The sequence below is a fragment of the Cyclopterus lumpus genome, chromosome 19 (genome assembly GCF_009769545.1).
Source record: "Cyclopterus lumpus isolate fCycLum1 chromosome 19, fCycLum1.pri, whole genome shotgun sequence".
Classification (NCBI taxonomy): Eukaryota; Metazoa; Chordata; class Actinopteri; order Perciformes; family Cyclopteridae; genus Cyclopterus; species Cyclopterus lumpus.
This window is the reverse complement of record NC_046984.1, coordinates 14,184,444-14,211,115: the sequence shown is the minus strand read 5'-3', so window position 1 is coordinate 14,211,115 and position 26,672 is coordinate 14,184,444. Positions and strand designations below refer to the sequence as shown.

The window sequence follows — 26,672 nt, the reverse complement described above, 5'->3', positions numbered from 1 at the left end:
ATAAATATGTAAATACTTTTGTTTTAAAGGCTGACTACTCCTAAAATATCTTAACAAATCACAACACTCTCAAGTAAATAACTTATACCAAAGAAAAGTCTTTTTTTTCTTGTCTTCTACAGTCAGTTCACGGCTCAGTTTGACATCCTGAAAGATCACCTTGGTGAACTAAATAAAGAGGATCCGAGGACATTCCAGTGGTACTTGGTCCTGAATGAGATAGAGGGATCCGAGCTGAAGAAAGCTCCCAGTGGATAAACTGGTGCAGGTTTGGACACCACAGTGAATATTTTCTTTGAGATGAAGCAAATTAATGTAGCTCTAAAATTAACTTGAGGTGTTTTTTCTTATTTTTACAGTGTCACACTCTGTAACAGTTGATCTGAGCTTCATGTGGAAGCAGAAACAGAATACAGTTTCATATTCTGGGTATGACAAATGTTAAAATTCATTAAGGAACCTGTGAGTGTATTGTATTGAGATAATATTCCTTAAAAACGTGTTTATTTGATTTGCAGCCAAAATAGGCCCCAACGGGGAGCAGTAATGACATGATGCTTCTGTGGGACAGGAGGATCAAAAATGTCTATTTGGTAAGCAAGTTACACACACTGAAACTCTCTGTGCTAGTTAGCATATGTTAGCATGCTAACAGGCTAAAATGAGCATGGTAAACATGAGCATGTTAGCATTGCACTGGTTCTCTTGACAAATGTTGTTTACATTGGATTTGGTATTATTGCAGAAAATAGGCTCTGCGGCAAAAAAAATGTACTGACCTGTTTTGTTGAAGAAGATGAACTTGAAGACCACTTCTATGATTTGTTTCAAGCGTGAATGCTAACGTTAGGCTGCAACAGTTAAATCAACTTCATCGCTGTCGCTTGAGCGTGAGTATGGCCAACACGATGAGGCTGCATGTCTTTGGACTGAGGGGGGAAGCCCGGAGAACCCGGGTGGAACCCACGCTGCCACAGGGAGAACGTGCAAACTCCCGGGCCCCTCTTGCTCCATGATAAACACACCTGCTTAATTTCAGCAATTTAGCATTTTGCATTGCGGGCATGCTAGCATTCTGCTATTAGCGTTCAGGTGAAAGCACTGTGCATAATACTAAGACAGAGCAGGTTTATCATGTTATGTTTTAGGATGTGTTCTCTTTATTTACGGCATTCTTTCTACATGTTAAATTGATAAAGATCTTTTATTTTTTTATTCTCTTGTAATGTGACACCAAATCATTCTCATTCCAAGAAAGCGAAACACATGTTTCGGCAGTTTTTATTAAGCCGACATTTTCAAGCAAATTAAACTGTTTTGAAGAGCTGCGGTTTATTCGAGGAGCTTTCACACAATGCTGTGCAGACAAGAAACCCCAGCTTCCTGTTTTCTTCACCATCCGCCAGGAAGGAAGTAAGACACTTAAAAACCTATACGAATAAAACTCCGCCATCAGTGTGTGAATCAGAAGGCAAACGCAGTTGTGATTGAAGCAGGTAAGCATTTCGTTCTACTTTCAATCTCTTGTTGTTGTTTTTTTAAAAGCCCTGACTGAAACATTGTCATTCTGTATCTGAACTTTTTTAATTTTTAGGCATTTGATCCACTGGAAGTAAATTAAAGGAACTGTACAGGAAAGTCCAAGACCAAGACAAATACCATTGTTGAGGAGTATCAGTCAAAGGCAGAAATCACCTGGGCTATGAAGGAGCTGATGAGATAAAACATGGAGCAAAAGATTGTTGCTGATAAAACAGATGACGCTCCTCGTGGTAAGGATGTCAAATTAAGAATATGAAGTCATGAGGGTAGAGAGCAAGAGGAGTTCAGTTCCAAAACTATGCATGTACAATTTGTCGGAAAATTAAAAAGCACCAGAAACGTCTCAAAATCTAGCTTTAATAATGTTTTTTGCTCCGCTGATCAGTCACTACACTGTGTTTTCCTAACCAGCTGCTGAAACTGAGTTTTGTGGTTTCTCTCAGAGTTAGTTCCTTCTATTCATGCCGCGGTTCATCATTTCCAACCCAGCTACACCGCTCAGAGTGAAGGCAATGTGGTCGCTCCCTCCTTCATTGGTTCTAGCGTTGGCACCGTAAACATCAATTTCATCTCAAGGAGCCGAGGTAGATATGTGAGACGTGGGACTATCTGATACTGGGGTTTGGGCTCTGCTGATCTTTTTTCTTCTTTTGCAGGGTCTATTGTTTCATCAAAAGAAGCATTGAACCATGACAGTGCAGACATCTGTGGCACCCTGCAGCCCCAGAGTGAGTAATACCGTGTTTCATATTTTTTATACTTGAATAAAACCTGAATAACCTTTAAATGCATTTCCTCTTTCAGATGATAAGATTGCACAATGTCAAGAGAAACTAAAAGCTGTTCTGAAGAAAAAGTTCAGCCACTTGCTCGATGGGATGACGAAGGAAGCAAACTGGATACCTCTCAATAAGATCTACACAGAGCTCTACATCACCGAGGGAGGAAGTGGTGAGGTCAACACGGAGCATGAGGTGAGGCAGATTGAGACGGCATCCAGGATACATGTGGCCCAGGAGGAATCCATCCACTGCAATCACCTCTTTGATCCTCCACCTGGACGAGACTACTGCATAAGAACTGTGATCACGAGGGGAGTCGCTGGCATCGGAAAAACCGTATCTGCCAATAAATTCACTCTAGACTGGGCTAAGGGGGAAGCGAACACCAACCTGGCATTTGTATTTCCTCTCTCTTTCCGCGAGCTGAATCGGATGAAGAAGAAAAGCGTCAGTCTAGTGGAGCTTCTCAGTGACCTTTTCCCCGAAACAAAGGACACAGGAATCTTCACTTATGGTAAAAGCGAAATGCTCTTCATCCTGGACGGGCTGGACGAGAGCCGCCTGTCTTTGGACTTCCACAAAAGTGACATTGTGTCTGATGTGACGCAGACGACCACGATCGCGGTGCTTCTCATCAACCTCATCAGGGGAAGACTGCTTCCTTCGGCTCTCGTCTGGATAACATCTCGCCCGGTAGCTTCCAGTCAGATTCCTCTGGAGTACGTCCATCGGGTGACAGAGGTGCGAGGGTTCAACAACCCCCAGAAAGACGAGTACTTCAGGAAGAAAATCACTGACGAGCGCTTAGCAAGCAGGGTGATCGAGCATGTGAAATCCTGCAGGAGCCTTCACATAATGTGCCACATACCGGTATTCTGCTGGATGGCGGCAAGTGTTCTTGAGAAGAAGTTGCCGACGGCAGACAGTAAAGAGACGCTAAAGACCCTCACTCAAATGTACATACAATTCTTGTCCTTGTACGTGGAGACCACAAAGAAGAGGCTTTTTGGGAGGAGAGAGTCAACCGCCGACTGCGTGAGAGATAATCTCATCTCGCTGGGTAAACTGGCCTTCAAGGAGCTCGAGAAGGGCAACCTGATCTTCTACGAGAGCGACCTCATCCTGAACGGTATAAAAGTCTCGCAGGCGTCCATGTTCTCCGGAGTCTACACGCAGATCTTCAACGAGGAGCCGGCAGTGTGCGAGGAGAAGATGTTCTGCTTTGTGCACTTGAGCATGCAGGAATTCTTTGCTGCGTTGTACGTCTACCTCACGTTCAACAACGAAAACAACAACGTCCTGGTCAAGAAGTCGTCCGCTTCCAGGCGTTTCCTGTTCAGAGATCCGTCAGAGCTCCTCCTCTACAAAGAAGCGGTGGAAAGGGCTTTGCGGAGCGAAAATGGACATCTTGACATCTTTCTGCGCTTCCTCCTGGGCCTGTCTATGGAATCGAATCAGACTCTGTTGAAGCATCTGATGACCAGCAACAGAACCCAACAAAGAACAAGAACGGAGATCATTAAACACATAAAGGGGAGAATCCAGCAAAGTCCGTCCCCAGACAGATGCCTAAATCTCTTTCACTGCCTCAATGAGCTGAACGACCACTCTCTCGTGGAGGAGATACAGAGCTACCTCAGCTCGAGCAGTCGCAACCAAACCAAACTCTCCCCTGCCCAGTGGGCCACTCTGGTCTTTGTGTTACTGACATCAGAAGAGGAGCTGAGTGTGTTTGACCTGAGCCACTACACCAGATCAGAGGAAGGTCTTCACAGGCTGCTGCCCGTCTTGAAAACCGCCCGAGTGGCAATGTAAGTGATTTCTAAAAACAGATGGCCCCTTCTAAAGCTTTTTTATTTTTTGCCTCGAAGTTAAAGATAGTCACCGTCAGTGCTCGACTTATTTTTGGCATGAAGAATAAGTGATCAAAGAAACCTGTGGTCTGTCGTACCTGAGACCACTTGTAATATGTGTAAAGATTATTTGCCTAGGTGCTGCTAATATAAAATATAATAGGAACCAAAAGGTTAGGTAGATAAATTCCTTCCAGTTGTCAGTGTAAAAACATTCAAATGTGGAGCAAAACAAATCTTCAGAAAATGATCAACTCACTCAGCTTAAGAAGCATTTCAGGGTCTTTTAATTCATTCTTTGGGATTTATAGCCTTTCAATTATTTTTATGGTTTATGATCATTGCTTTCATGGCAATTGTTTCCAGCAAAACAGCTCACTTTACACCACCTGCCCAGCACGAAACGGCAGATAGATAACGTTCGTAACTAGCTGGTGAACGTGGAGCGTTTAGCAACCAAAGAGCCAGACATCTTCCTCTGGGGTTGGTGGAGCCCAAAACGGAGGTAAAAAAACCAACGTAATATCGGAGAGGCCAAAAACACGACACCAAATTACAGCTAAAGTTGCTTCTGAATAAATAAGCAACTGTTTGCTCAGTGTGCCATATACATTAAAAATACATTAAAAAAAATGAGAAATGATGTCTCAATGTTTTGTTAACAGCTTGTTTCTGCTGCCCTCAAGTGGAGGGCAGCAGAAACCTAAAATCTGTTATTTAGGTTTACGGTTTAGGTGTTTTACTTTAAACTTCAAGTACTTTGCCATATTCCTAATTATATCAATGGTAATGAATTTTGAATGTGCATGATGTTAGGATGTTCTTCACTCCAGCTACTTAGCTCATATTGCAAGTAAGCAGGGTGAATAATATGCAGTCTGTCTAGTCTCCATATTGAGGAACATTTCTTTGTGACTTACCTTTCTCATACTTTCTTTCCTCCTGCAGTCTACACGCCTGTAATCTCACTCAGAGTTGCTGTGAAAAGTTGGCGAATGGCATCAACTCATCCCAAATTAGAGAGCTGGACCTGGGTAACAACAACCTGACGGATGAAGGAATAATAAAGCTCTCGAATGGACTGAAGAACAGCAAATTGGCGACACTCAGGTCCAAACCCAACAACCACCCCGCAAAGTCAAATAAAGATGTTTGAGTTCAAAGCAAGTGTTTTTTACATGTTTCTGTATTTTCCGTCTGTTAAGACTGAGGAGCTGCAACCTCACGGAGCACAGCTCCGATGCCCTGGCCTCCGTCATCAGCTCAGCATCCTGCCAGCTGAAAGAATTGGACCTCTCTGACAACGACTTCCAGGATGTAGGAGTCCAAAAGCTCTCTGGTGGACTGGAGAGTCCTCACTGTAAACTGGAAGTGCTCATGTGAGTGTCAGACGAATGACAGCGGGAGACAGAACAGAGAACGGTGCAGTCGTCGCTGTCGTTGTCATGGAGATAAATTGGATGAAACGTCTTGGTGTGTGTTTTTGAAGCGTGTCCCTGTGCAGAGTGACGGAGGAAGGATGCACTTTCCTGGCATCTGCTTTGAACTCATCCCGTCTGAGAGAGCTTGACTTGAGCTACAACCACCCAGGAAAGTTGGGCGTGCAGCTGCTGTCTGCTCTGCAGGGCGACCCACAATGCAGCCTGCACAAACTCAGGTAGTGGGGGTACAGATACATTGGTATTGACTCATGTTGATTAGTAACAAGACGCTTGAGTCGTGAATTATTAAAGATATATAGGAGATAATTAAATTTACTACAAAAGTATTTTTTTCTCTGTCTATCTCAGTGCAGACATTATCTGGGTCACAATTATTTAGGAAATCCTGAAAAAAAATAATATTTTCACGAGTTTATTTTTAAAATGGTAATATTGATCAATTCATTGTTTTCAGACTCTCTTTTTTTCCCCTTTAAAAGACAAATATGTATTTAGTCTTCAGACATTTTTATCTTCATGTAAAAAGTTAGTTTTTCCTGGACCAACTAAATCTTCAAAGATGATCTACTTCATATCTTATATAAAGTATAAAAGAGGAACTTCAACAAGAACTTAAACATTAAGCAGTGGTACTCCTTAATGTTCTTAAGGAGTACCACTGCACATATGGAACAAGTCATATAGGATCCTTTGTAGCTCCAGAGGGAGCTCCTGGAAGTCTGATCGATAAAGTTAGGGCTGAAGGAGGAGAATAAAAAAGACGTTATCTCAGCTGCATTGACTTTGATCATTTATCATTTACTGTCTTAACCACATGAACGATACAAGTGTCAGAAATCTGGTCTCCTGTCATGTTCTAGCGTAGAGCAGTGCGGTGAATCCAGGGCTCAGCCAGCTCCAAAGAAATGTGAGTAACCAGCACTTCATACCACAGCATTGAGGAATGTAGAACACTGACTGACATCCTCGATCTGTTCATCGTCAGACCAACACAAACTCACCCTGGACCCAAACACGGCACACAGAGACCTTTCTCTGTCCGAGGGAGACAGGAAAGCAGTGCGTTGGACCGAGCAGCCGTATCCTGATCACCCAGAAAGGTTTGATTTCTGGAATCAGGTGTTGTGCAGGGAGGGGCTGACTGGGCGCTGCTACTGGGAGACAGAATGGAGGGGGAGAGCGTTCATAGGCGTGGCCTACAGTAGGATGTGCAGGAAGGGAGACGGCCAGGACAGCTGGTTAGGCAAAAATGACTGTTCCTGGGGACTAAACTGCACCAAAGATGGCTACTGGACCTGGCACAATGCTGTGCACACTGCTGTACCCATCCCACCCAATTCCAATAAAGTAGGAGTGTATCTGGACTGGTCAGCGGGGAAACTGTCCTTCTTCAAGGTGTCCTGTGGTGCACCGACCCTCCTCCATACCTTCCACACCACCTTCACTGAGCCCGTCTACCCAGGGTTTCGACTTGGCTGGGTGGACTCCGCAGTGTACTTGTGCTAGATGTTACCTGGCAGTGTTGTAGTCGAGACCACCGAAACCCAAACTAAGTAACTGTAAACCACTTCCATGTGTATTTACAGTAAGTTACTGGCAGCAAGTTGCTGTGTTTCGATTTACAATAAACTACTGTAATTGTACTATAATGCTATTAACGGTATACATAACATTACTGTATTTCTATTAAAAAGCATTTTACTGTATTTTGTAATCCGGTCTATTTTTATTTTATATTATCACAGTATTGTAGTGTAGCCTACTGTAATATCTACAGTTAGATTAATATTATACCAGAGTGGATCGAGACCAAGACCAGAGCGTGGTCCACACTGCATGACACACTTCAGATAAAATGTGGATCACGCAAAGCATATTCACTCAAAATCCTCAATATATATATATGTATATATTATTTTTTAGATATACAGTATATATATTTTAACAAATACATCCAATGCACAGGCAACTCAGTGACCGAGACATGACAAAGAAAAAATGCCGTCAACTCTGAATTGAGACCAAGATTAATCTCAAGTATTACAACACTGTTACTACGGTTACACAGAGGCACTGGGGACGTGCAGCATGTTGGAGTATTTTCTTTCTCCCTGCTTAAACTAAAAGGGTTGGTTCATCCAGATAACACAAGGACACGTGTCTGCCTCTAGTTGCATCAAGTCATGCAGACAATTTTGGGTTCATTTGCTCAGACTTTTGCTCCGATACTTGACCGCAACCCATACTTGATTTAAAAAAAAAAAAGTGATATTAGCAATTAATTTATCTTAGTTTGCAGGCGGTGACAATGTCTGTCCACCTCTTTGGTCCAGAATGAGATATCTCAACATGTATCTGATTGATTGCTAGAGATTTTGGAGAATTCGTGGTTCCCAGAGGATGAACCTTTCCTTCTGTGAAGTTGACTTGTGGTTTTGTTGAAAAGTCTTAACTATTAGATGGATTGTCAGGACATTTTGTTGCAACTGTGGTGCTCCCTGAACCAAAATCAAAACTCCTCCTTTGCATTTGTGTGGAAGCAGAACCAAGAAAATATTCCTCTAAACTTCCCCCCTGAAATTATAAAACAAAATGCATCTGCATGGCTAGATTTTAAGAGGAAGTGGGGAAAAAAAAAAAGGTTTTGGATTTCGGGAACAACAAGGAAAACATAGTTATTTACAGCAGTATGAAAAGAATGTAATCTTGATGAAATGTAAAAATGTGTATACATTAATAAATATTTTTAATCAAAAGACACAAGAACCACCAGAGAAGGCTGAAGCATGTGGAGTTTCACTTTTAACAATCATTTTATTAGCAGTCCCAAGAGGCAATGAAAAAAAAAATGAAAAATCAAAACAAAAAAGGAACAGAAACTAAGATTACAGACGGTGGACCAATCGAAGTCAGTGAACGTGAAGACGGAACAGAGGGCTACACACACACACACACACACACACGCAACAAACACAAAAGTCACTTTGCTAAAGAAAAAGGAACAGAAAATGATGAATGAAGATTGAATTTAATCTCACGGGTAGAGTATGTGTGCGTATGTATGTATGCATGCACGTGTGTTGGCTGATCCCTCTGTTCCTCAGCAGAAATTCACCAGGACCGACCCACATACTCACTCACACTCTCTCTCTCTCTCTCTCACACACACGCACATTTATCAAAAAGCCAGTCGAGGTGTCTTCCTCTCTTCAGTAAAAGAGATGATTTTATATTTTGACTATTTGTGACAGAGAAACCAACTATCAACGAACCGCAGCGCTTCAGGCAAGTCTTTAAAATGGTTATGTTCTATTAATTCTGTACAGATTATATATTTTATTTACACACTGAACATAGTCAGTGCGAAGACAACTCAAAAAATGTGCAAACATTAACTTATGTCCATTTATCTGGCGTCGCTCTGTTCTCATTTCTGTCTGCTGGAAAATTCTTCTTTTTGTTGTTGTCAATACATTTTTGGACGTCACGACGTCTGATTTATATAAAGTCTGCAGCACTAAACATCAACAACAGGCAGAAATCATCCACAGAAACTAGTCATGGAAGAAGTTGCCATCACTGTGATGTTGAGATCAAAAGTTCACACCTGTCCTTCATTTATTTGTATTTTGTGCCTCTTCCTCTTTGCTGCATAGACTTTGACCTACTGAACGCTTTCCTCTCATAACAGAACCATGACAGCAACTTGAAATGCACATCGGCTTCATCAGCTACCGAACATCTGAGCCAGATGTTTGCATCAATCCCAGAAACTCAACTGAAGCGGATTTTAAACTAATCTGGATTATACCAATTACTGTAACGACGCAGCAGCCACGTGTCATTTTGTTTTCAGTTGACTTGTGGACACCGAAACCAGATTTCTCCACCAGTAAATAAGAATAAGTAGGCAACGAATCCTCTAACATCTGGGAAAAAACACACACACATCATGGATGAATGGAGCAGCATGGGGAGGGGGCGTACTAAGGCCATAATTAAAGGGGAGAAGAGACAGAAGGACCAGCATATATTTAATTCCATGTATGTCTTGGTATGTATATCTCCTTCACTCTATTGGGATTCAATCATATATAAAAAGTGTTTGCTATCTGAGGGTCTTTAACGCACTCAAACAGCCTTTCAGTGCTTGTATTACAGACAGTACACCGACTACAGTCAACATCCGCCGTCTCCGTCACTCACTCACTCTGTTGCATACATAATTGTTCACTTGTGTATATACATTACCCTCCCTCGCCAGTTATTTTGCTCCTGCTGTGTTGGAGCAGTAGATTTGAGGCAGAGTAAAGCTCTATTAACATCTCTCTCTCTCACCCCCACACTCTAACACACACACACACACACACACACACACGCACAACGTGATCTGCCAGCTGGTTTCTCAGCTGACAGACAGCTAGGAGAGCTTTAGTTTATTAGGTTTTTAAAAAAAAAGAAAAAAAAGAAAGAAAAAAGATAAAGCGCTTTCTTTCACAAGGAAGGGTGAACCTGGGGGGAAAGGGGGAGGGTCCATACAGGTGAAGGTGGGCATCTGTAGGCCTAGCTGAGAAGCTGGCGGATCTCCTTGTGCATGTGGCACAAGAAGTCCACGTATGACGCTCCCCCGCTGGCGCTCTTGTCCTCGACCAGGAAGTGCCTGAATATCAGCTCGGATTTGTCTTCCTGTTTCACCACCATCAGCTGGGGAGAGAAGGGGAGATGAGGGTGAGACTGAGTGTGTGTCAATGTGTCCGTACAATCGAGTGTCAAAAACTGGCGAGTTAAGGCAGCTACGAACAATTGTTTTCACTATCGATTAATCACTTATTTTCTCAATAAATTGTCCAATTGTCTCGCAGAACAAGACACATTTCAAACAAAGAGAAAACTAGAAAATCCTCCATTTAAGAAGCTGAAATGATGGATTTAAACGATGAATCCATTTTCAAAATAGTTGCCAATTCATTTTCTGGTGAGCGATGAATGGCTTCACCTCAAGTATCAAAAGGTTGGCATACTCGGTCTCGGTCTGAAATCTTGACTTTAAAGTATTCTACAGACAAACTGAGTGTGATTTGTTTGAAAGTTGTATTCTTAGTGAGGTACCAAACAAACAAAAAAGATTTGCTGAGCTCCAGATACATACTCCCTTATCATACTGGTTGAAACATTTAGTTTCTAACAGTGTCCAACCCAGACAGGGCAGAGAACAAACCGAAGAGGGAAACAAAGCGTTTGGACTTGGTAATAAAGAGAAGAGAACGTTTACCTTCATGTATCGTGATCTCTGTGCTCTGAAGGACTCGATGATCTCTCTCATTCTCTGAGAGAACGGGTTGTCCAGCACTGGCAGACTTGTCTGAAACAGAAATGGAATATTTTAAGTCCTGTGTGACATTTGACTAGTTGAAGAAACTGGAAGCGAGCCTAATTTACCATGAAGGTGGAAATAAAACACGATACAGAGGAGAAGAGTTGTGCAACTTCATATCATAAACTAGGGTTGAGTGGCTCGGTCAACAAGCAGTGTTCCTCTCACCAAGCTCGGGTCTATCTGGCTGAAGCTCGGCGTGCCGAAGATGTTGAGCAGCAGCTCCTGCTGAGCGCTGGCTCCCACCCACAGGAAGAGGTGGAGTCCCGTCTCCAGGAGGTAAACTCCGCCTTTAGACAGCCTCTCCTCCGAGTCCCTCACGGCCACTGGCAACGACCCGCTCTCAAACTTTGTCTGAAAGTGCAATATTAGATGAATGTTAGTGCTGTCTTCCTCCCATCAAACAGTGCACTAATTTTATTTTCTTCCCTTTCAAACTAAAATATATCTCTTAATATCGCTCTAAAAGTCCACAAGTTAGATATTCTCAATCTCTTGATCAAAATAATTGTGATTATGATTTTTGCCATAATCAATTAGCCCCTATCTGAAGCATAAAAGGTGAATTTGGCTCAACTTTCTCAACATCTAAAAGGCTAAGTGTTGGCAAAAATCAAGCCCACATTCCTAAAAGATTACTTAATGTGAACGCTGTATTTCTATTTGTTTAGCTCGCAATTGACCAGACTAAATATAAAAAAAGTTGAGCAGTGATAACTTTGCAGGACATAAAAAAAATATTCAGTTACTCACTGGACTTTGTCAGGATGTCTTAAATGACCCGCTGCCTTAAAGCGTATTCAATGCTACAGACTTATTAGCATGAGAGCTACACACACCGTGCAGCTTTCTAATGATAAACATAGTTGTGATGGAGGAAGTTCAAAAGCATCATCATAAATAAAAAAGAACCTGCGTCTGGTTCTTTGGTCTATGAGAGCATACTTATGCAGATTTATTTTCATCTGGTTTGAATACTGTATTATGAATAACACACATGCTATTATCATCCCGAGTAAGAGAGCAGCAAACTCTTGTTTTTAATGAATCTACAAACCACATATGATTGATGTGCACAGAAACGCTTCTCCCCAAACTACAATGTGATTCGACACTCACGCAGCTGATGCTATTTTAAGCTCGTCAGCACGGTGGACTTTGGCACCGGGCCAAATAACTAACGACCGACCGAAACCATCGAGGTGAAGCGACGAGGGGAGCGCCTTCGTGTTGCCGTGTGGACTCACCAGAGGCAACAGGCGGGGGTAGAAGAAGACGTGGCTCTCCGGGACGTCCATGCAGCCGATCAGCTGCCTCAGGTAGGCCCGGTCGTCCAACGAGACGTCGGCTCCCGGCATCAGAACGTCACTCTTCAGCACACAGTTCAGATAGACCGGTAGCAGCTTCATGCACTCTGGGAGGATCAGCTACACACACAAACACACACACACACACAGGTACCGTTAAAGATGATCCCTACAGTGTCCTGAATGATGTGTAAGTATGTGTGGAGGCAGAGTACCATAATTCAGTCTTGACATTGTGTTTATGTATATATGTATGTATGTATATATATATATATTTGTAAGTACAGGTGTCGGCTGGGTACAAATACACTGCATGCCGAGGGTTTTTAGTACCTGACCAGCGGATGAGGGGCTTGCACAGTTCTTTCGGTAGCAGGCCAGAATCTGAGCACACTGGTTGATCAGAGTGTCTCTCACCGCCTTGGTGGGGTTGTTCAAGAGGCCCCGGAAAGCTGCAACACACAAACACAATAAAGTAAGCTGTGTTACACTGATCTCAACCAGGCAGGGGACCATCTTCCACCTTTCTGAACGCGGCCCGGCTTCAAACTTACAAAGCTGCAAACATTCATAGCAGCCAGCGATCAAGAACAGGTGCGGCTTTCCGCTGTCGGCGAAGTGGAGCAGCTGGACTTTGCGCGATAGTATTTTTAGAAAATGTTACTCGTTGCTCCACTCGCACCGTACTCAGACTTTTAGAGTGCAATGCTGAATGTGTACATTTGTATCCACCGCTACTCCCCCCCCCCCCCCCCCATCCTGTGGCCTGATAACAGTGAAGAAGATATTCCGCTGTGCGAGCTGGTCCTCACCGTATTTGGAGAAGAAGTTGATGATGGTGTCGGTCTCACAGTTGCGGTAGAGGTCAGCCAGCTGGGAGCAGCAGTTGACCGCCATGTTGTGGACGCGGAGACGCCTTTGGCCGCTGCAGCTGGTGTACAGCACAGCGCACTGCAGGAAGCAAACAGGACGGGCGTTTCTCACCAATGAACGGGCTTCGGCAGCGGCATGGTTAGTATTTACTCTTTTACTAAATGTATTATTTACTCGGTCTTACTGTGCATCAAGCTTTCCAGGGTGAAGTAAGCTCGTGTGACTTTTCAGTCTCTGCTTTAAAACAATAACCCCCAATTACTTGTCTTCCAGATCGTGTTACTCGTCCTTTAAACCGTGTAATATAAACTAATTAATGTCAGCTATGTGAGATTAGTTGACACCAACCAACTATAGCCCCTTGTAGGACGTGACAGCCAGCAGTCATCTGGCTCACTGCTGTTCAGGAGTACTCGAAGCCAAGACTATCCTAAAATGGCTGATTTGGAAACTATAAATCCAAAAACAAATAAACACAAACCTGCATGAGTGCCCCCGTCTCCTCGCTGAGCTTGTCGTCGTGTTTGAACTCGACAGTGACGGCCTTGTCACAGTCCAGGCCCGCTAGCTCCACATCGGTGGTGTTACTCATGAAGAAGGAGCCGAAGAAGTCGGTCGCCCGGATACCTGAGGGCAGGAGAGGAAGGTCAAGTTAGTTGTCACATATCTCTCCGCTTGTCTTTTTGTTGTTGTTGTTGTTGTTGTTTTCAGCCTCACCTGTGCTGGTTCGCACCCTCATGACGGCATCAAACCCGACTAGTTTCTGAACGTCTCGTCGGAGGTCGTTCAAGAATCGCTCCTTGTCCGACAGAGCCTGAGATAAGGAAAACACACAATGAGCCAGAGACCAAAGGAACATGTTACACAACAGCCCTGAGTAATGAGAAATGGCTACAGGGGCTACATGATATCACAAAACTCAGGTAGCACAAAAATAATCCACTAAAAACTGGAGGAAAAAGAGTGACTTTCTCTCACCTGGAAGTAGGTGTATTTGTAGACAGAACCTCCGGTGGAGACGGGAACCACCCCTAACGTGGCAACGTCCACATACTGGTTGGGGAAGAGGAAGAGATCCACACAACAGCCCTGCGCTACACACTCCTTAGCCAGGGTGTTGTAGAAACCCACCTGGGACTGAAACAGAGACTGAAGAGGACAGAAGAGGACGATCAGTCGGGAGCCAACATGAGATTTTCTTTTGTCCCAAATATAAATGAGCGAGAGCTATTAAGATGCTACGTAAAACAGCTAAATAAGAACACAATAAACTCGCTACACCGGTGTTCACCTTCTCCTTATCCGTGCCGATCAGCTTCTTGTCTTCTCTGTTCTTTAGTTTTCCAGGAGCCTCTGCGATGGGCAGAGAGGTGTGAAACACAAACAGCTTCCCCGAGCAGTCTGCCGCCTGAGAAAGTGACAAACGGCAACATACAAATCATCAGGCGTGTCGGCGGATTGGGAATTAGTGGCAAATTAACATCGTGACATGGACGTAGCAAGACTGGGTAAAGATTCATTGGAGTCATTCCCACACATTTGTTTTCCTTCAGAATTGCAAATCCTCGAGGACTCACAACGCCAGTTTTAAGTAAAATGATCTTATTAATGTGAGAAATATCACACATTATTCTTGCAACTTTAAAGCATTTAGTTCCTTATTATTTCCTTGTTATTATGATTTTCAGCATGCCTGTCAAGTGATGAATAGTGACATTGAATCCCATCCTTCCGACATCAGCCTCCATTTTCAATAAAAGCTAAATGCCCCCAAAGTATAAAAAAGAAGAAGTTTTCATTACACCCAACTATGAAGGCTGGTTGTGTTTGTTTTCTACGCAGAAGAACACACGCTCATCTACAGGTGGCAGTAAGGAGCCAAGCAGCAGGCTCGGAGGAACAAAAACAAAAAAAATCAGCGTTGCAAGTTTTACTGGGAAGGATGTGCATTCAACACGTCGTCAGACCTCAAAGATGTAAACATAAAACTTTGTTGACAAGAAAGACTTCCTAGGCTTGTAATGCAAGTGGTAATATGTGGTTACCTTGAGAGCCTCCAGTCCGGCCTGGATGACGGGTCCAAAGACCGTCTCCGTCTCCCGGGTTTCTGCAAACATCTCTGGGATCTGGTCCAGCAAACTGGAATAAAAACATAAACAATGTGTCATTCAAACGAATAGATGTGTCCATCCTCATGCATTTTGTTAACATCTGCCTGCATGCGTGTGGATTTTTTTGTTCTCCCACCTCTCGATAACTAGCCGGCTCTCATTTACGTTGACCAGGAAGCCGTCGAGCAGCGGTACGAACATGTCCGACACATCCGACACCACCAACATCTGGGGCTGGGCCAGGCTCGACTTGACGTTGTAGAAGTGCAAAACCTTGTTGTAGGTGACAAAACCCACCCGCACCACGGAGTCCATTTCTGGGTTCTCCCTGGAGTAAAGGAAGTAAAAAAAAACACCAAACTATGCTTTACATGTTATACTACCGTGTCATTTGCAGTGAAGTGCATCATTTCAAGTGTTAAGTGTAAAAATAAATGTTATATCTTATTATATAAGCAGAGGATGAAATGGGAAAATGGGAAACTTTGCATTTCCTGACATGAGGTAGAAAGGAGCATTTAAACTAAACTCATGTTCCATCTCTGATTCTCTTCGCTTCCTCCCGTTCTCGTTATCGCCTCGCTTCATCTTTTACCGCTAATCCTAATCCTTTCCTCTTCTGTCCATGAGTGTGTGTGTGTGTGTGTGCGTACCTGGGCAGGTAGTCCAAGAGGGTCTTGAGTTCCTGGCAGACAATGTTGACCATGCCGCTCTTCACAGCGTTGTAGGACACATCGATAAGGAAGATGTAGGCTGGAGGCTGAGGAATCTTGTTGTTCTGGGAGAGACAAGCAACCACTGTGTATGAAGTCTTGTGTAAAGAATAGCATTTGAATTGAATTTGCATTTCCTTATATAATAGCAGTGATTTGATCTCAGCATGCAACCAATCATGGTGTGGGCGTCACACCCGCAGCATTTCATAATCGATGGGAAACCCCGTATATCCAAAATGGCATAGTCGGTTTTTGTCAAGGTCTCCAAGAACACAGCATAAGAATATAATTACCACTCTCCACCATTATCGAGATACAGAAATACAAGTCAATAAAGAAATAAAAGTATATTACAAAGGCTTTTAAACGTTCTCTGGTTAAGCCGTGTGTGGGTTTGTTTCACTACTCTAAATACTAATTTGACAGAAACATAACCATTAGTTGGATTTCAGTCTTGCACGGGTCCTTATTTCGTTTCCTAAGATCCCCAGCCCATCTATACCAATATCGACCTAGAACCCACCCGGTAACTGAATGTATTGTTGTCTGCGTTGCACAGAATCATATCCAAACCCATGCAGATGAAATAAAATGACTGAAATGAGAGAGTAGCCTACAGGCTTTGCTTTTATTAGTTCATAGGACAAACAACTGACTGCGACTGGCGTGTTTTTGTGGATTGTTGATGATGGCTTTGTTCATTATTGTGACCGGTGATCAAATTCATGAAACAAGCTCCTTTTGCAGATCCTTGAGGGTAAAAGCTCCCCTTGCAGACTCTCTCAAGTAATAAATACTCAAATACCAAAACAGTACTCTTAGTACAGTGATTGTTGTAGATGAATCGATGAGTACATTGAGCATACTGTTTGTTTCCTGCAGAGAGGACTTACCTTACAGTAGTCGACAGTGGCCAGGAACTCGTAGCTGCCCAGCGAAAGTTCGGGTCGGTCATAGCAGTCCACCCTCTTACCAGTGTGGTCCAGATGCTGGAAGTAATGCGGAGGCACTAAAGGAAAGGAGGAGGAGCATCAGCATAGTGAGTTGAATACAAATAAAAAATGTAAAAGTTGTATTATATGAACCCAGACAGAAACTCACCCTCTGTGACGCAGCTGCAAAAGCCACACTGGAAGCGCCGACCTCCCTCTATGAACTGCATGTATGGACACATGTAGGCCTTGCAGCGGTTGCAGCGGATTGGTCCCCCCTCTCCGTGGTCCACCAGGTATGGAGGTGTCTGACAGGAGATGCAATGAAAGGCGTGAGTGAGAGATGTCTCGTCCAATAAATCAAAATCCCTGAGACCGACTCGATTCATACAATTTAGCTGCGAGGGAGACTTTATCTAAAAAGCCTAACGAGGACAGAATGAATGAAACAGGAGGTAATGTAACACCCGGTGTTAAAGGACGTGGTTTTTCCTGCCAAAATGATGACTAGTCCAAATGAATATGTGGTGAGTGCATGAAACAAGGTCATGCAGCCACGCCCACCTTTGAGACCCACTGACATATCAGTCATCCTGTCTTAAATACTACATACAAGACACTGCTTTCTTCATATCAGGTTACAGGTATACAATTATTATCATTATTATTATTATTTTATTACTGTGGAAGCATTGTGGAACGTGTTTAGATTGACAACTATTTATCTTAACACTAAAAACAAAATTTTTTTTTTTAAAAGCGCACTTTGATTCCTAATGGGGAATTTTTTTTTTTAATTGATGCCGAAAGATATTCAGCAAAAAGAGCAAAGGTTTGCTTGCAAAATGGCTAAAACATGTCATCAATAATCAAAATAGTTAACCAATCAGTTAATTGACTTATTATTGCAGCTCTCAGTGGAGCCCACGACCTCAACGACAATATGCCATGCTACATATTTCACATCTTGCATGATGATATCGTGTCATGATAAAAGTTGATAAAAGGGTTCACAGCATTTACAAAACAAGAGAGAGTGGAGAGAGGAGAGGGGGGGGGGGCATCGCTCACCTCGTCTGGCGGCAGCGTGGCGAGGGGCTTGATGACGGCGGCCAGGGGCACCTGAGACTGCTTGGCCATGTCGGCCGTGCACGGCATATTGTAAGCCGTACAGCGGACGAACCTGGGACTGGCATTCCCTAAACACACACAGATTGTCCATTAATATTACAACCTTTACACAATCCACAAACCCTTTTCACAGGGACCTTGAGGATATTCCTTTGAGGTTTTGATCAAACGGTCAACAGATGCACTGATTGACACACACACACATTTTTATTTGTCCAGCTGTTTGATTGAATGTGTCCTGTAGGTCCTGTAACTTGGTGCAGCTTCGGACAAAATGTAAGTTATTTAGTATTTATTATTAAAATACAATTGAATTTAAATGGTCTATGAAAGAAAATAAAAGTTCTATGAAAGAAAATAAAAGATGTGGGTGAGATACTGCCAGGTGTGAGTGCGTTCACAGAAAGTAGAACGTACCTTGATCTTTGACCTGGAAGTTGGTGGTGACCAGCGGTGGGGCCTGACCTCTGACCCCTGTGGCGAATGGCTCGGTGCTCTTGGCCTTGTCATCCTCTATTACCTGGATCTAAAAAAGGAGGGATGGGGACAACATAGTTAGTACGCGTTGACAGCATAAATACACACGTGTAAAGTCACGGTACATTGTCACCGATTCCCACAGAGTTGAAAAAGAGGAACACTGAACAGACATGCAGGAGATGACTTTCACACTACTAAACACAGACTGAAAACATCTGTGGATGAAAAGTCATGACGACGGTGACGTTCTTCTTGAAAAAGCGCAGGATTTATCAAGGCATGCCATTAATGCAAGGAATTGTGGGTAAATCAAAACATCACAGGCTAGCAGGCAAGGCACAGAGAGATGTTTTTAAAGAGGTGGCTGTCTGAACACTACTCTCAAGTTGACTCAACAGGCTTTCTAAAAGTCCCGATTGAACACAGAATCAGTGAGACGGGTGTGAGGAAGGAGGAAGGACCGACAAAGGGTTATGATGCAGTGCATATGATGATGGGTAATGTCCTTAAGATTATAAGTATTCTGAGAAAGGCCACAATATTGCTTTTTTTATGTCAAAAAATCCTATCAAACAGGATTATTAAAAAGGAACATTTTGGGAAATGTGCATTCTTGCCACGAATTAGCTGAGAAACATTTTTACACTTAGTTACTATTTCCAGTCTTTGTGCTAAGCTAATTTAGCATGGATTTAGCGTACATGCACGTGAGTGGTATACACAGATTTGTCTTACTCTCAGCAAGAAGGCAAATAGGCATTTTGTTCCCCAAAATGTCAAATGTATATTCCATTAAACAATATTGTTTCGTCTGGACTGTGACGGCTTCATTTGGGCATTAGTGCTCGAATATATAAGATGCCAAATTGTGATCTGTGTAACAGCATCAGTGTATATTCCCAGTCCTATAAAAGGGGAGCTATCCTGGTGAAACACATTCATTAGCAGGGATGACTGACCCATTGACATAACACACATCTTTCACACTGTGACCATTACTGACTTTAAAAGGGGAAAGAAGGAAAAGAACACGCGGTGGAAGCTGTGGCTCAGTGCAGGCGGGCAGAGAGGACAGGATGAAGCAGAGGAAAAGGCAGGCACACAGGAAACTTACTGGGCTGGGGATAGCGTCTGGGTCTATTCTATGTCTTGATTTCTGCACAGCCGGCATGTCAGACGCTTGCTTTACATTCAAAAGTTTGTCCAGCAAATTGTGCAAAACAGGACAAAATAAATCAATACAAAGAGAGAAAATATATATATATATTTTTTTAAAGAGTGTGAGAAGAGAAAACTCAGCAAGACTAGGTCGAGGAGCAGGCAGCATTGTTGTTATTCAGACAGCAACTGATCAGTAGTTCTGATTATAGATTAGTGGTACTGTAGACTATTACAGTCAAGCACAAGTAGATGTTGACTAATATACCAGGTGCCTGTTTGACACACATGCTTAGCAGCTGTACATGTAAAGACCACAACAGAAGGTTACACAGTTTAAATACATGAGACTTGTGGGTAAAAGACGCGTATGACAATTGCGGCCTAGACACAAGGTTCAACTCCTGTGGGGCCAGATGTCAAGATAAACAACAATCTATATATTGGTATGTTTTGTGATATCCAGGAGTGAATGTGATGCCCCAGGATGAGTTAACACATTTGTTTTCTACTTATTTTTCTAGGAATTTCAAGACAAGCCCTATTTTTTTTCAAAAGAGATCTGCCCTATAAGGCAGCATTAAAACCGGCATTACGACAATATAACATTAACAAGCCATGAAAATGGTCCCACAGCAAATAAATTCTAGCATACACTTGAATTATTATTGGACTGCAGAGTAAAGTAAATTGTAATAATGAAAAAAATACTGTGACTGTTCTATGAGTTTGTTAAAAACACTGAATGCTAAATGCCTGGTGTCATACATTTAGATGTCAGAACTGGTCATGATACAACAACGTGATAACATATGATAAGAAATCCAATTCAATGTACGGGTGATTTATTGCCCAGCCCACAGAGGTACATGCAAAATCACATATACTCAGTGGCCATTTTATTAGGTACACCAACAGCTCAGTGTACCTAATAAATTGGACACCAAGTGAACAAGTCACTTTCAAACTCACTCGGGGCAAATTCATCAGTCATCTTTCCTCATAACTACTTCCAAACGTAGACATTTGTTTAGAGAAGTACACGCTTGTGTGTTTACTCACCGGGCTAGGAATGGAATCTGGGTCAAGTCTTTTCTGTGCAGCAGGAGCAGGAGCCGGTGCTGGTGCAGGAGCCCCGTAGTTTGGTTGACCAGGATACGGGCCTGCATAGCCAGGCTGAGGGCCTCTCACCTGCCCAAACGCACCTGAACACAACAAGATAATGGCTTAGTGATGGAGACGATACAAATCGATCTAGCTTACACTCTGTGGCAGTGTCCTCACCATTCTGCTGAGGAGGGTATCCTCCCTGAATGCCAGGCTGAGGTGGAGGCTGCTGCATGGACCCAGGAGGGCCTGGTGGGCCCTGTGGTCCTGGAGGCAGGTGGTTGTTCTGGGCCATGGAAGTGGGAGGCATCTGAACTCTGGGAGGAGGGGCACCTGAGTGGTAGGGGGGTAGTTGGGATGGAGGGGGTTGCTGTTGGGGTGGCATGGGGCCTGAGTACTGGCCAGAGGGCATTGAGATTGGAGAAGAACCATGAGGAGGAAAAGACCCAGGCTGAGAGGAAGGAGGAGGTGCTCTAGGCTGGAAGGAGCCCTGGGCAGGGGGAGGCGGGCCGGAGACAAAGGCAGGGTGGCTGTTAGGTGGAGGTGCTGAGGAGAAGGGGGGCTGGGTTGGAGGGAAGGACTGCTGTGGCTGGGACACTGGGGGAGCAGGAGCATGGCTGGGTGTAGGTGCAGGACCCGAGTAGGAGGAGGGAGGAAAGGTTTGCTGGGAGGAAGGAAGTGGCGGCGCATGAGAGGTGAACTGCTGTTGAGAGGTAGGGGGGAGAGAAGAGTTAAATGGCTGTTGGGAAGGAGGTGGTGGGCCTCCGTAGTATTGCTGAGAAGCTGGAGGGCCACTTGGAGCTGGCGGTTGGGTCGGGGCAGAGGACGCGGGGGGAGGGGCTTGGGTGTAAGAGTGTGGAGGCGCAGCTGAGTAGGCGGTATTGACAGGAGGCTGGGAGCTGTGAGGTGGATCTAAGGAGAGAGCGACAGACGATTATCTCCAGGCGTCATTTAAATCTTTGTTACGTCCACATCACATGCCTTTCCCGCCATATTAAAATCGAGCAAGTAACGGCACTGAAATATAAATCCATCCAAATGTACCATATCCTGGCCCCGCAGGGGTTGGTGGTCCAGAGGTGATCTGCATCCCGGTCATCTGGTTAGTGACCTGCTGCATTGAGGGTTGGGGCCCGTAGTGTTGTGGATAGGAGGGTTGTGGCCCCGACAGGTTCACAGCTCCCTGGTTGTATGGCTGAGACGCAGCAGGTCTGGAAACGCATACATATTTCAATGTGTGTATGTCAGTCTTTTTACAGTAAGCGGATTAAATGTCATGTAAATGCTAAAACCTGGCTTCTGTAATCGGGGTAGCGGATTAGAGAAATCTGGTTTCCATGCTAAATTTCTCCCGGTGAACGCTGATTTCGCAGCCACGGTTATGAGTAACCCTGTTTGCACAGTATTTCTAGGCTGCATTAAAGCTGCAAGTAGTCTGATAACATTTGAGTTGTGTGTACAATTTGTTTAAAAAAACAACAACAACGTTTTATAAAACCCACAGTCTAAATATACTGAAGAGAATCAACATGTAATTTACCTGGGTGGTGCCTGTGTCATAGGCGGGGGTCCATTCTGCATGTCCCCTTGACTGTGACTGTACTGACTGTACTGTTGAGGTGCTGAAGGGGCTCCAGAGGTGGGAGGACCCCTGGCAGGACCTGAAATGCAGGGACAGAAGATTACACACACACACTTTCAAAAAGCATATTCATCCCCACGACAACTAATCCTGAATTCATTCCGATACCAATCTTTCTAATGTGACCAGATTAGCAGAGCAAGCTAAATGCGGCTATGGGCCACTGCTGTGCACAAATACAGTTTTAGAACCAACTGATTACATTTCCAGATTTTGCCTCTGGGGTTGGGCGCACACTCTACACTGAAACCAGGCTGATTTTCTGATGAAGGCTGGAAATAAACAGCAGAGGATAATTTTAGGATGTAAAACCTCCCCGAGCAACTGTCAGGCTGTCAACTTGTCTTTGTTTTTACTGTTTTAAAATTGCAGGCATGAGAAACGGTCAGCCGAGTAGTTTGCTAATAAATAAAAAAAGTGATATCCACACTGTGTGAGGGGGGGGGGTTAAAGTCACAATACACCACTTGACCTAACGTAGTGCACACTAAAACAACAATAAGGGTCAAATTAAACATTAACAAATAGAAAATAAATATGACCAGCAAATAGAGATCGTCAAACTCGGATAAAAACGCGGAGCTCACAATTTGTAGGACATACAAACGTCTGGTAATAAAAAGGTTAGTAACTGCTTGGCTGCTATGCTTAACAACCACTGGCATTCGGTAGAATCAAATGATCCACCTCTATTGTACTTTATGAAAAGAACATGACAGGAAGAATAATGCCCGCAGATACAGAGGAAATCAATGCCTGCAGAGCATGTGAATTGTGAAATGAATGAGTAAGAAAAAGAGAGTTACCTAAGTCGAGAGGAGAGGAGAGGTCAGAGACTGGGTGTACAGCCACAGTCTTAGAGGGAAAGCTTGTGAAAGGAGAATAACCTGAAATACAAGGAAAGAGGGAAAGAGGGCAAACGCAGAAAGATGGAGGGAAATGCTTAAAGCAACGTGAAGATATGAGGGAGCAGTCAAGATTCAGATTAGTATGCAAAGGCACAGTGCTGTTCTCACACATGTAAGAACAATCACATGGCGAGAAGCAGGTAGGTAGGACACTCCAAGGTTATGGCTCTATGAGAGCATCAAAGCTGATCTGGTGTGTCTCTCTCTGTCTCTCACTCTCAACTCATTCGTATGCAAACATATTCAGAAGCAGCGCTTTACCTTGTGGCGGAGGCCCGGGCTGGTAGGCTGATGCAGGGCCGTTGTAGGGAGCGTAGGGTGCTGGGTATCCCCCGTCCACGGGTGCGAAGCCAGGTTGGCCGTAGCCAGGCTGGGGCTGGCCATATGGAGAGGCCATTGGAGTGTGCTGGTTTACATTCATCCTCAGACCATCCCTAAATCTGAATAAAATTGTGACACAATCACTCGATTACCAAATCTTGTTTAGGATCTTTTTAGGTTAAAAACAGAGATTTCAGCACCACGATGCCCGGAATGTAAACGCCCGTAAGAACGGGACGCTTTTAATGCCAAAGTCTTTGAGTTCGCCCGATTCTGGAGGAGGCCGCCGTTCTCTAAAAGCAGCTGGGACAATGAGGAAAATGTACAGACAAGACGCCACAACTAATCTTAGTAAACATCTTTACTAACAATTCTCTCCGTCTCAAGAAAAAAAAAGATGAATTCCGTTTTTAATGATCTCCAATATATCGGGGAATCATTTCCATTATCAACAAAAAAGACATGGAGAGAATTGAAGGCATTCCCAAGAAAAAGATACATGACCCCATCCCGAGTGTGCTGTCACATTTGCACCTGAACCACCAAACAGGAAAAGTAATACAGAACACCTGTACGGATGTCTTGGCTCCACAGGTTTCAACCGTCAGACACAAATAAAGCTTTCTATAGAAGTCAACATTTCCTGGTTCAGCGACAACACCCTTGCTGGCTTTTTATGTTTGACTTGGCCACACCTATGACCTACGATGTCTAACTATTCAATTTGGAGACACACACACACACAAGATGCAACAATGAATGCTTTACATGGCATAAACAAAACCCACGCTGAAACAGGCACAAGTCACTCAAAGTAAGCCCAAACTAACATGTGTAGGAACTGACGTTAGTACTCTCAGCTGTGAGGGTGAGAATAGCTGCCTGGTGCAGTGAAGACGTGTGTGTCATGCCGGACTTGAGCATGAAGCCACAGTGTTTACAGGCCACCAGAAGACCCCAGGAGGTAACTCAGCGGGGCTGTCAACGAGCGGGATCCTGCTCCTCGCATATAAACTTCATCCTCATCGCTTTCAATGGCGTTGCTTCTTGACTTGGCGTCCGGAGGCCGGAATGAACCTATATGACAGCGTGATGAGTATCACCTAACAGACACACGCGGGCTGAACGAGCGGGGCCTTTGAATAATTCAGCGGTGCTGGTGAACACAACGAGAAACACAATCGCTGGAGACGATGTTCGGTGCGCCGGGGCCTACTGAGTGGACCCACATCGGCTCCCTGTGTTAGCTAAAAGCACCGGGTTAGCAATACCACTCAAAACACTAGAACACGCATCCAACACCTGACACACGTCATATTTGAGAACAACAAACGAATGTTAGGAGGAAGTCACCGCCAGCCTCGTAGAGGTGAAGTGTGAGAGCTAACGTGCCGCATTACAGTCAGCTAGCTTCGCTAGCTTCACTGACGTTAACACGTCAAGCAAAAAGAAAAACAACAACTCAATAACACAACTGGTTATCGTGGTGTTTGCGAACAGTTACGAGAGAAAAAAACCGTCCCAAAGACGAGAGCGAAGTAAACGACAACTTGCCAGAGCAGTTGAACCACGGTGACAGCAGCTGTGGATGAATCAGCTGTGACCAACGCGCCACAACCGGAGCTAGCTTAACGTTACAGCATGCTAGCTTAGCTAAGCTAGCAACCTCCAGCTATTTTAGCTGGAACGCTGTTAGCATCGGCTAGCTTCGGCTAGCATCGAGTCCAAAACTCTTCCCGTCGAGCCGGGCGTCGATGTCACACCTTTAACTTGTTTCAAATCCAAACCTTACCTCCGACGTGGTGTGAATAGCTATATCTCTGCTCGGGACAAGCTGCGATACCCGGTGGGGGCCGACAAAAAAAAAACTGGAGCCGCCGTCGTCCCGAGGTGTTTTCTCACTAATCCCTTCTCGGTTTCAGAAGCGGACGTTCAGCGGAACTGCTGCAGCGCTGTGCCACGTCCACATCCGGACCCCGCAGAGCGACTAGCCCCCCCTACATTCATCTCCTCTACTGTACCAAGACCACCACACTGGTTACACAGTGTGTGTGTGCGGTTACTATAAACTCAGGTATTGACGTTTTAATTAAATAACAGTGATAACGAGTACAACTTTGTTTCTCCAGCTTTTGTTTTGTGTAGCAACACTTCATTTCTATTAATTACTATTTATAATAATTACTATTTCATGTACAGACCTAGTATATTTTCAAACTTGATTTGCCATAAACACATACATATATTTCTATGGGCTCTTTTCAATTAAATTAAATACCCTTTATTTTGGATAGCCCAAAATCACAAATGTCAAATTTGTCTCAGAGGGCTTTGCAATCTGTACGCATACGACATCTTCTGTCCCGGGACCTCACATCGGCACAAGTAAAAATGTAGGCTTAGGCTAAGAGCCAATATGACTTTGTTGATCAGTCATCGATCAAATTATTATAATGTGACAAGAGGTTGCCATCTGAATAGGCCAAAGTGATTTGGCTACGTTTTTGGGCATCAAACTGCTCCCCCTTGCAATCAGGGAACAATTTGGAATTACTACAAACACCTGGCATGCAGTTTCATTAGATGATCAGATTTGAGCTGTTGTTGGGCCAAGTCATTTGGGCTAATACATTCTGTAATCCTCTGCTAGAGACAGTGAAGCTGATGAACAGCAACATGGGAGCCAGTATTCACAATCTTCCTCCAAAACTGCATTCCTGAACAATTTAAAAAAAAAGCTTTATGTGTAAAAATATGTTTATTGACAGCTGAAGGATCAACAATTATATTTCTTAGGATATCAGCTCCCTCTAGTACCCACTGAATTGACTAAAATTCCTAAAAAGATGTCCCCCTCTGTCCTTTAAGGTCAGGGTGCTGTGGGTAGATGAAGACAAATCTGTGAGCCGCCTCAGCAGCGGCTGCTGGCCAGACTGGCTGAGCTGGGGGTCAAAGAGGGAGTGGCTGTTGTGGTTATTTCGGGAGGCTATATC

The 26,672-nt window shown here is 43.9% G+C and overlaps 2 protein-coding genes across 3 annotated transcripts; one reads left to right on the top strand and one right to left on the bottom strand.

The window, feature by feature from the left end:
• The first annotated feature begins 1,406 nt into the window (after positions 1-1,406).
• LOC117748625 (NACHT, LRR and PYD domains-containing protein 3-like) lies at positions 1,407-7,325 on the top strand. Of its 2 annotated transcripts, none has more exons than XM_034558566.1 (10): positions 1,407-1,496; positions 1,595-1,772; positions 1,986-2,126; positions 2,199-2,270; positions 2,347-4,135; positions 5,126-5,287; positions 5,383-5,556; positions 5,682-5,834; positions 6,480-6,526; positions 6,605-7,325. In XM_034558566.1, the coding sequence occupies exons 2-10, from the start codon at positions 1,727-1,729 to the stop codon at positions 7,123-7,125; spliced, it is 3,105 nt and encodes a 1,034-aa protein (XP_034414457.1). In that variant the 5' UTR covers positions 1,407-1,496; positions 1,595-1,726; the 3' UTR covers positions 7,126-7,325. The 2 variants fall into 2 exon arrangements, with proteins under 2 accessions (XP_034414457.1, XP_034414456.1); XM_034558565.1 differs by having other exon boundaries at positions 5,667-5,834.
• Positions 7,326-8,408: 1,083 nt separating this feature from the next.
• sec24c (SEC24 homolog C, COPII coat complex component) lies at positions 8,409-25,643 on the bottom strand. Its single transcript, XM_034558563.1, has 23 exons — positions 25,472-25,643; positions 23,620-23,798; positions 22,349-22,469; positions 21,853-22,019; positions 20,986-21,720; positions 20,764-20,906; positions 18,481-18,589; positions 18,004-18,131; positions 17,102-17,240; positions 16,894-17,009; positions 15,938-16,062; positions 15,421-15,612; positions 15,219-15,312; positions 14,465-14,581; positions 14,152-14,322; positions 13,891-13,987; positions 13,655-13,800; positions 13,113-13,251; positions 12,634-12,752; positions 12,241-12,420; positions 11,162-11,347; positions 10,892-10,981; positions 8,409-10,323 (listed from the first exon to the last, which is right to left on the bottom strand). The coding sequence occupies exons 2-23, from the start codon at positions 23,777-23,779 to the stop codon at positions 10,183-10,185; spliced, it is 3,615 nt and encodes a 1,204-aa protein (XP_034414454.1). The 5' UTR covers positions 23,780-23,798; positions 25,472-25,643; the 3' UTR covers positions 8,409-10,182.
• Positions 25,644-26,672: the final 1,029 nt, after the last annotated feature.

Coding starts and splice junctions, on each gene's coding strand:
- LOC117748625 (XM_034558565.1), top strand. CDS start 1,727: ATGGAGCAAAAGATTGTTGCTGATAAAACAGATGACGCTCCTCGTG. Junction 2,127..2,198: donor TTTCATCTCAAGGAGCCGAG/GTAGATATGTGA, acceptor CTTCTTTTGCAG/GGTCTATTGTTTCATCAAAA. Junction 5,557..5,666: donor TGTAAACTGGAAGTGCTCAT/GTGAGTGTCAGA, acceptor GTGTTTTTGAAG/CGTGTCCCTGTGCAGAGTGA.
- sec24c (XM_034558563.1), bottom strand. CDS start 23,779: ATGAATGTAAACCAGCACACTCCAATGGCCTCTCCATATGGCCAGCCC. Junction 20,907..20,985: donor ATACCCTCCTCAGCAGAATG/GTGAGGACACTG, acceptor TGTTGTGTTCAG/GTGCGTTTGGGCAGGTGAGA. Junction 13,801..13,890: donor GAGGGTGCGAACCAGCACAG/GTGAGGCTGAAA, acceptor TCCTGCCCTCAG/GTATCCGGGCGACCGACTTC.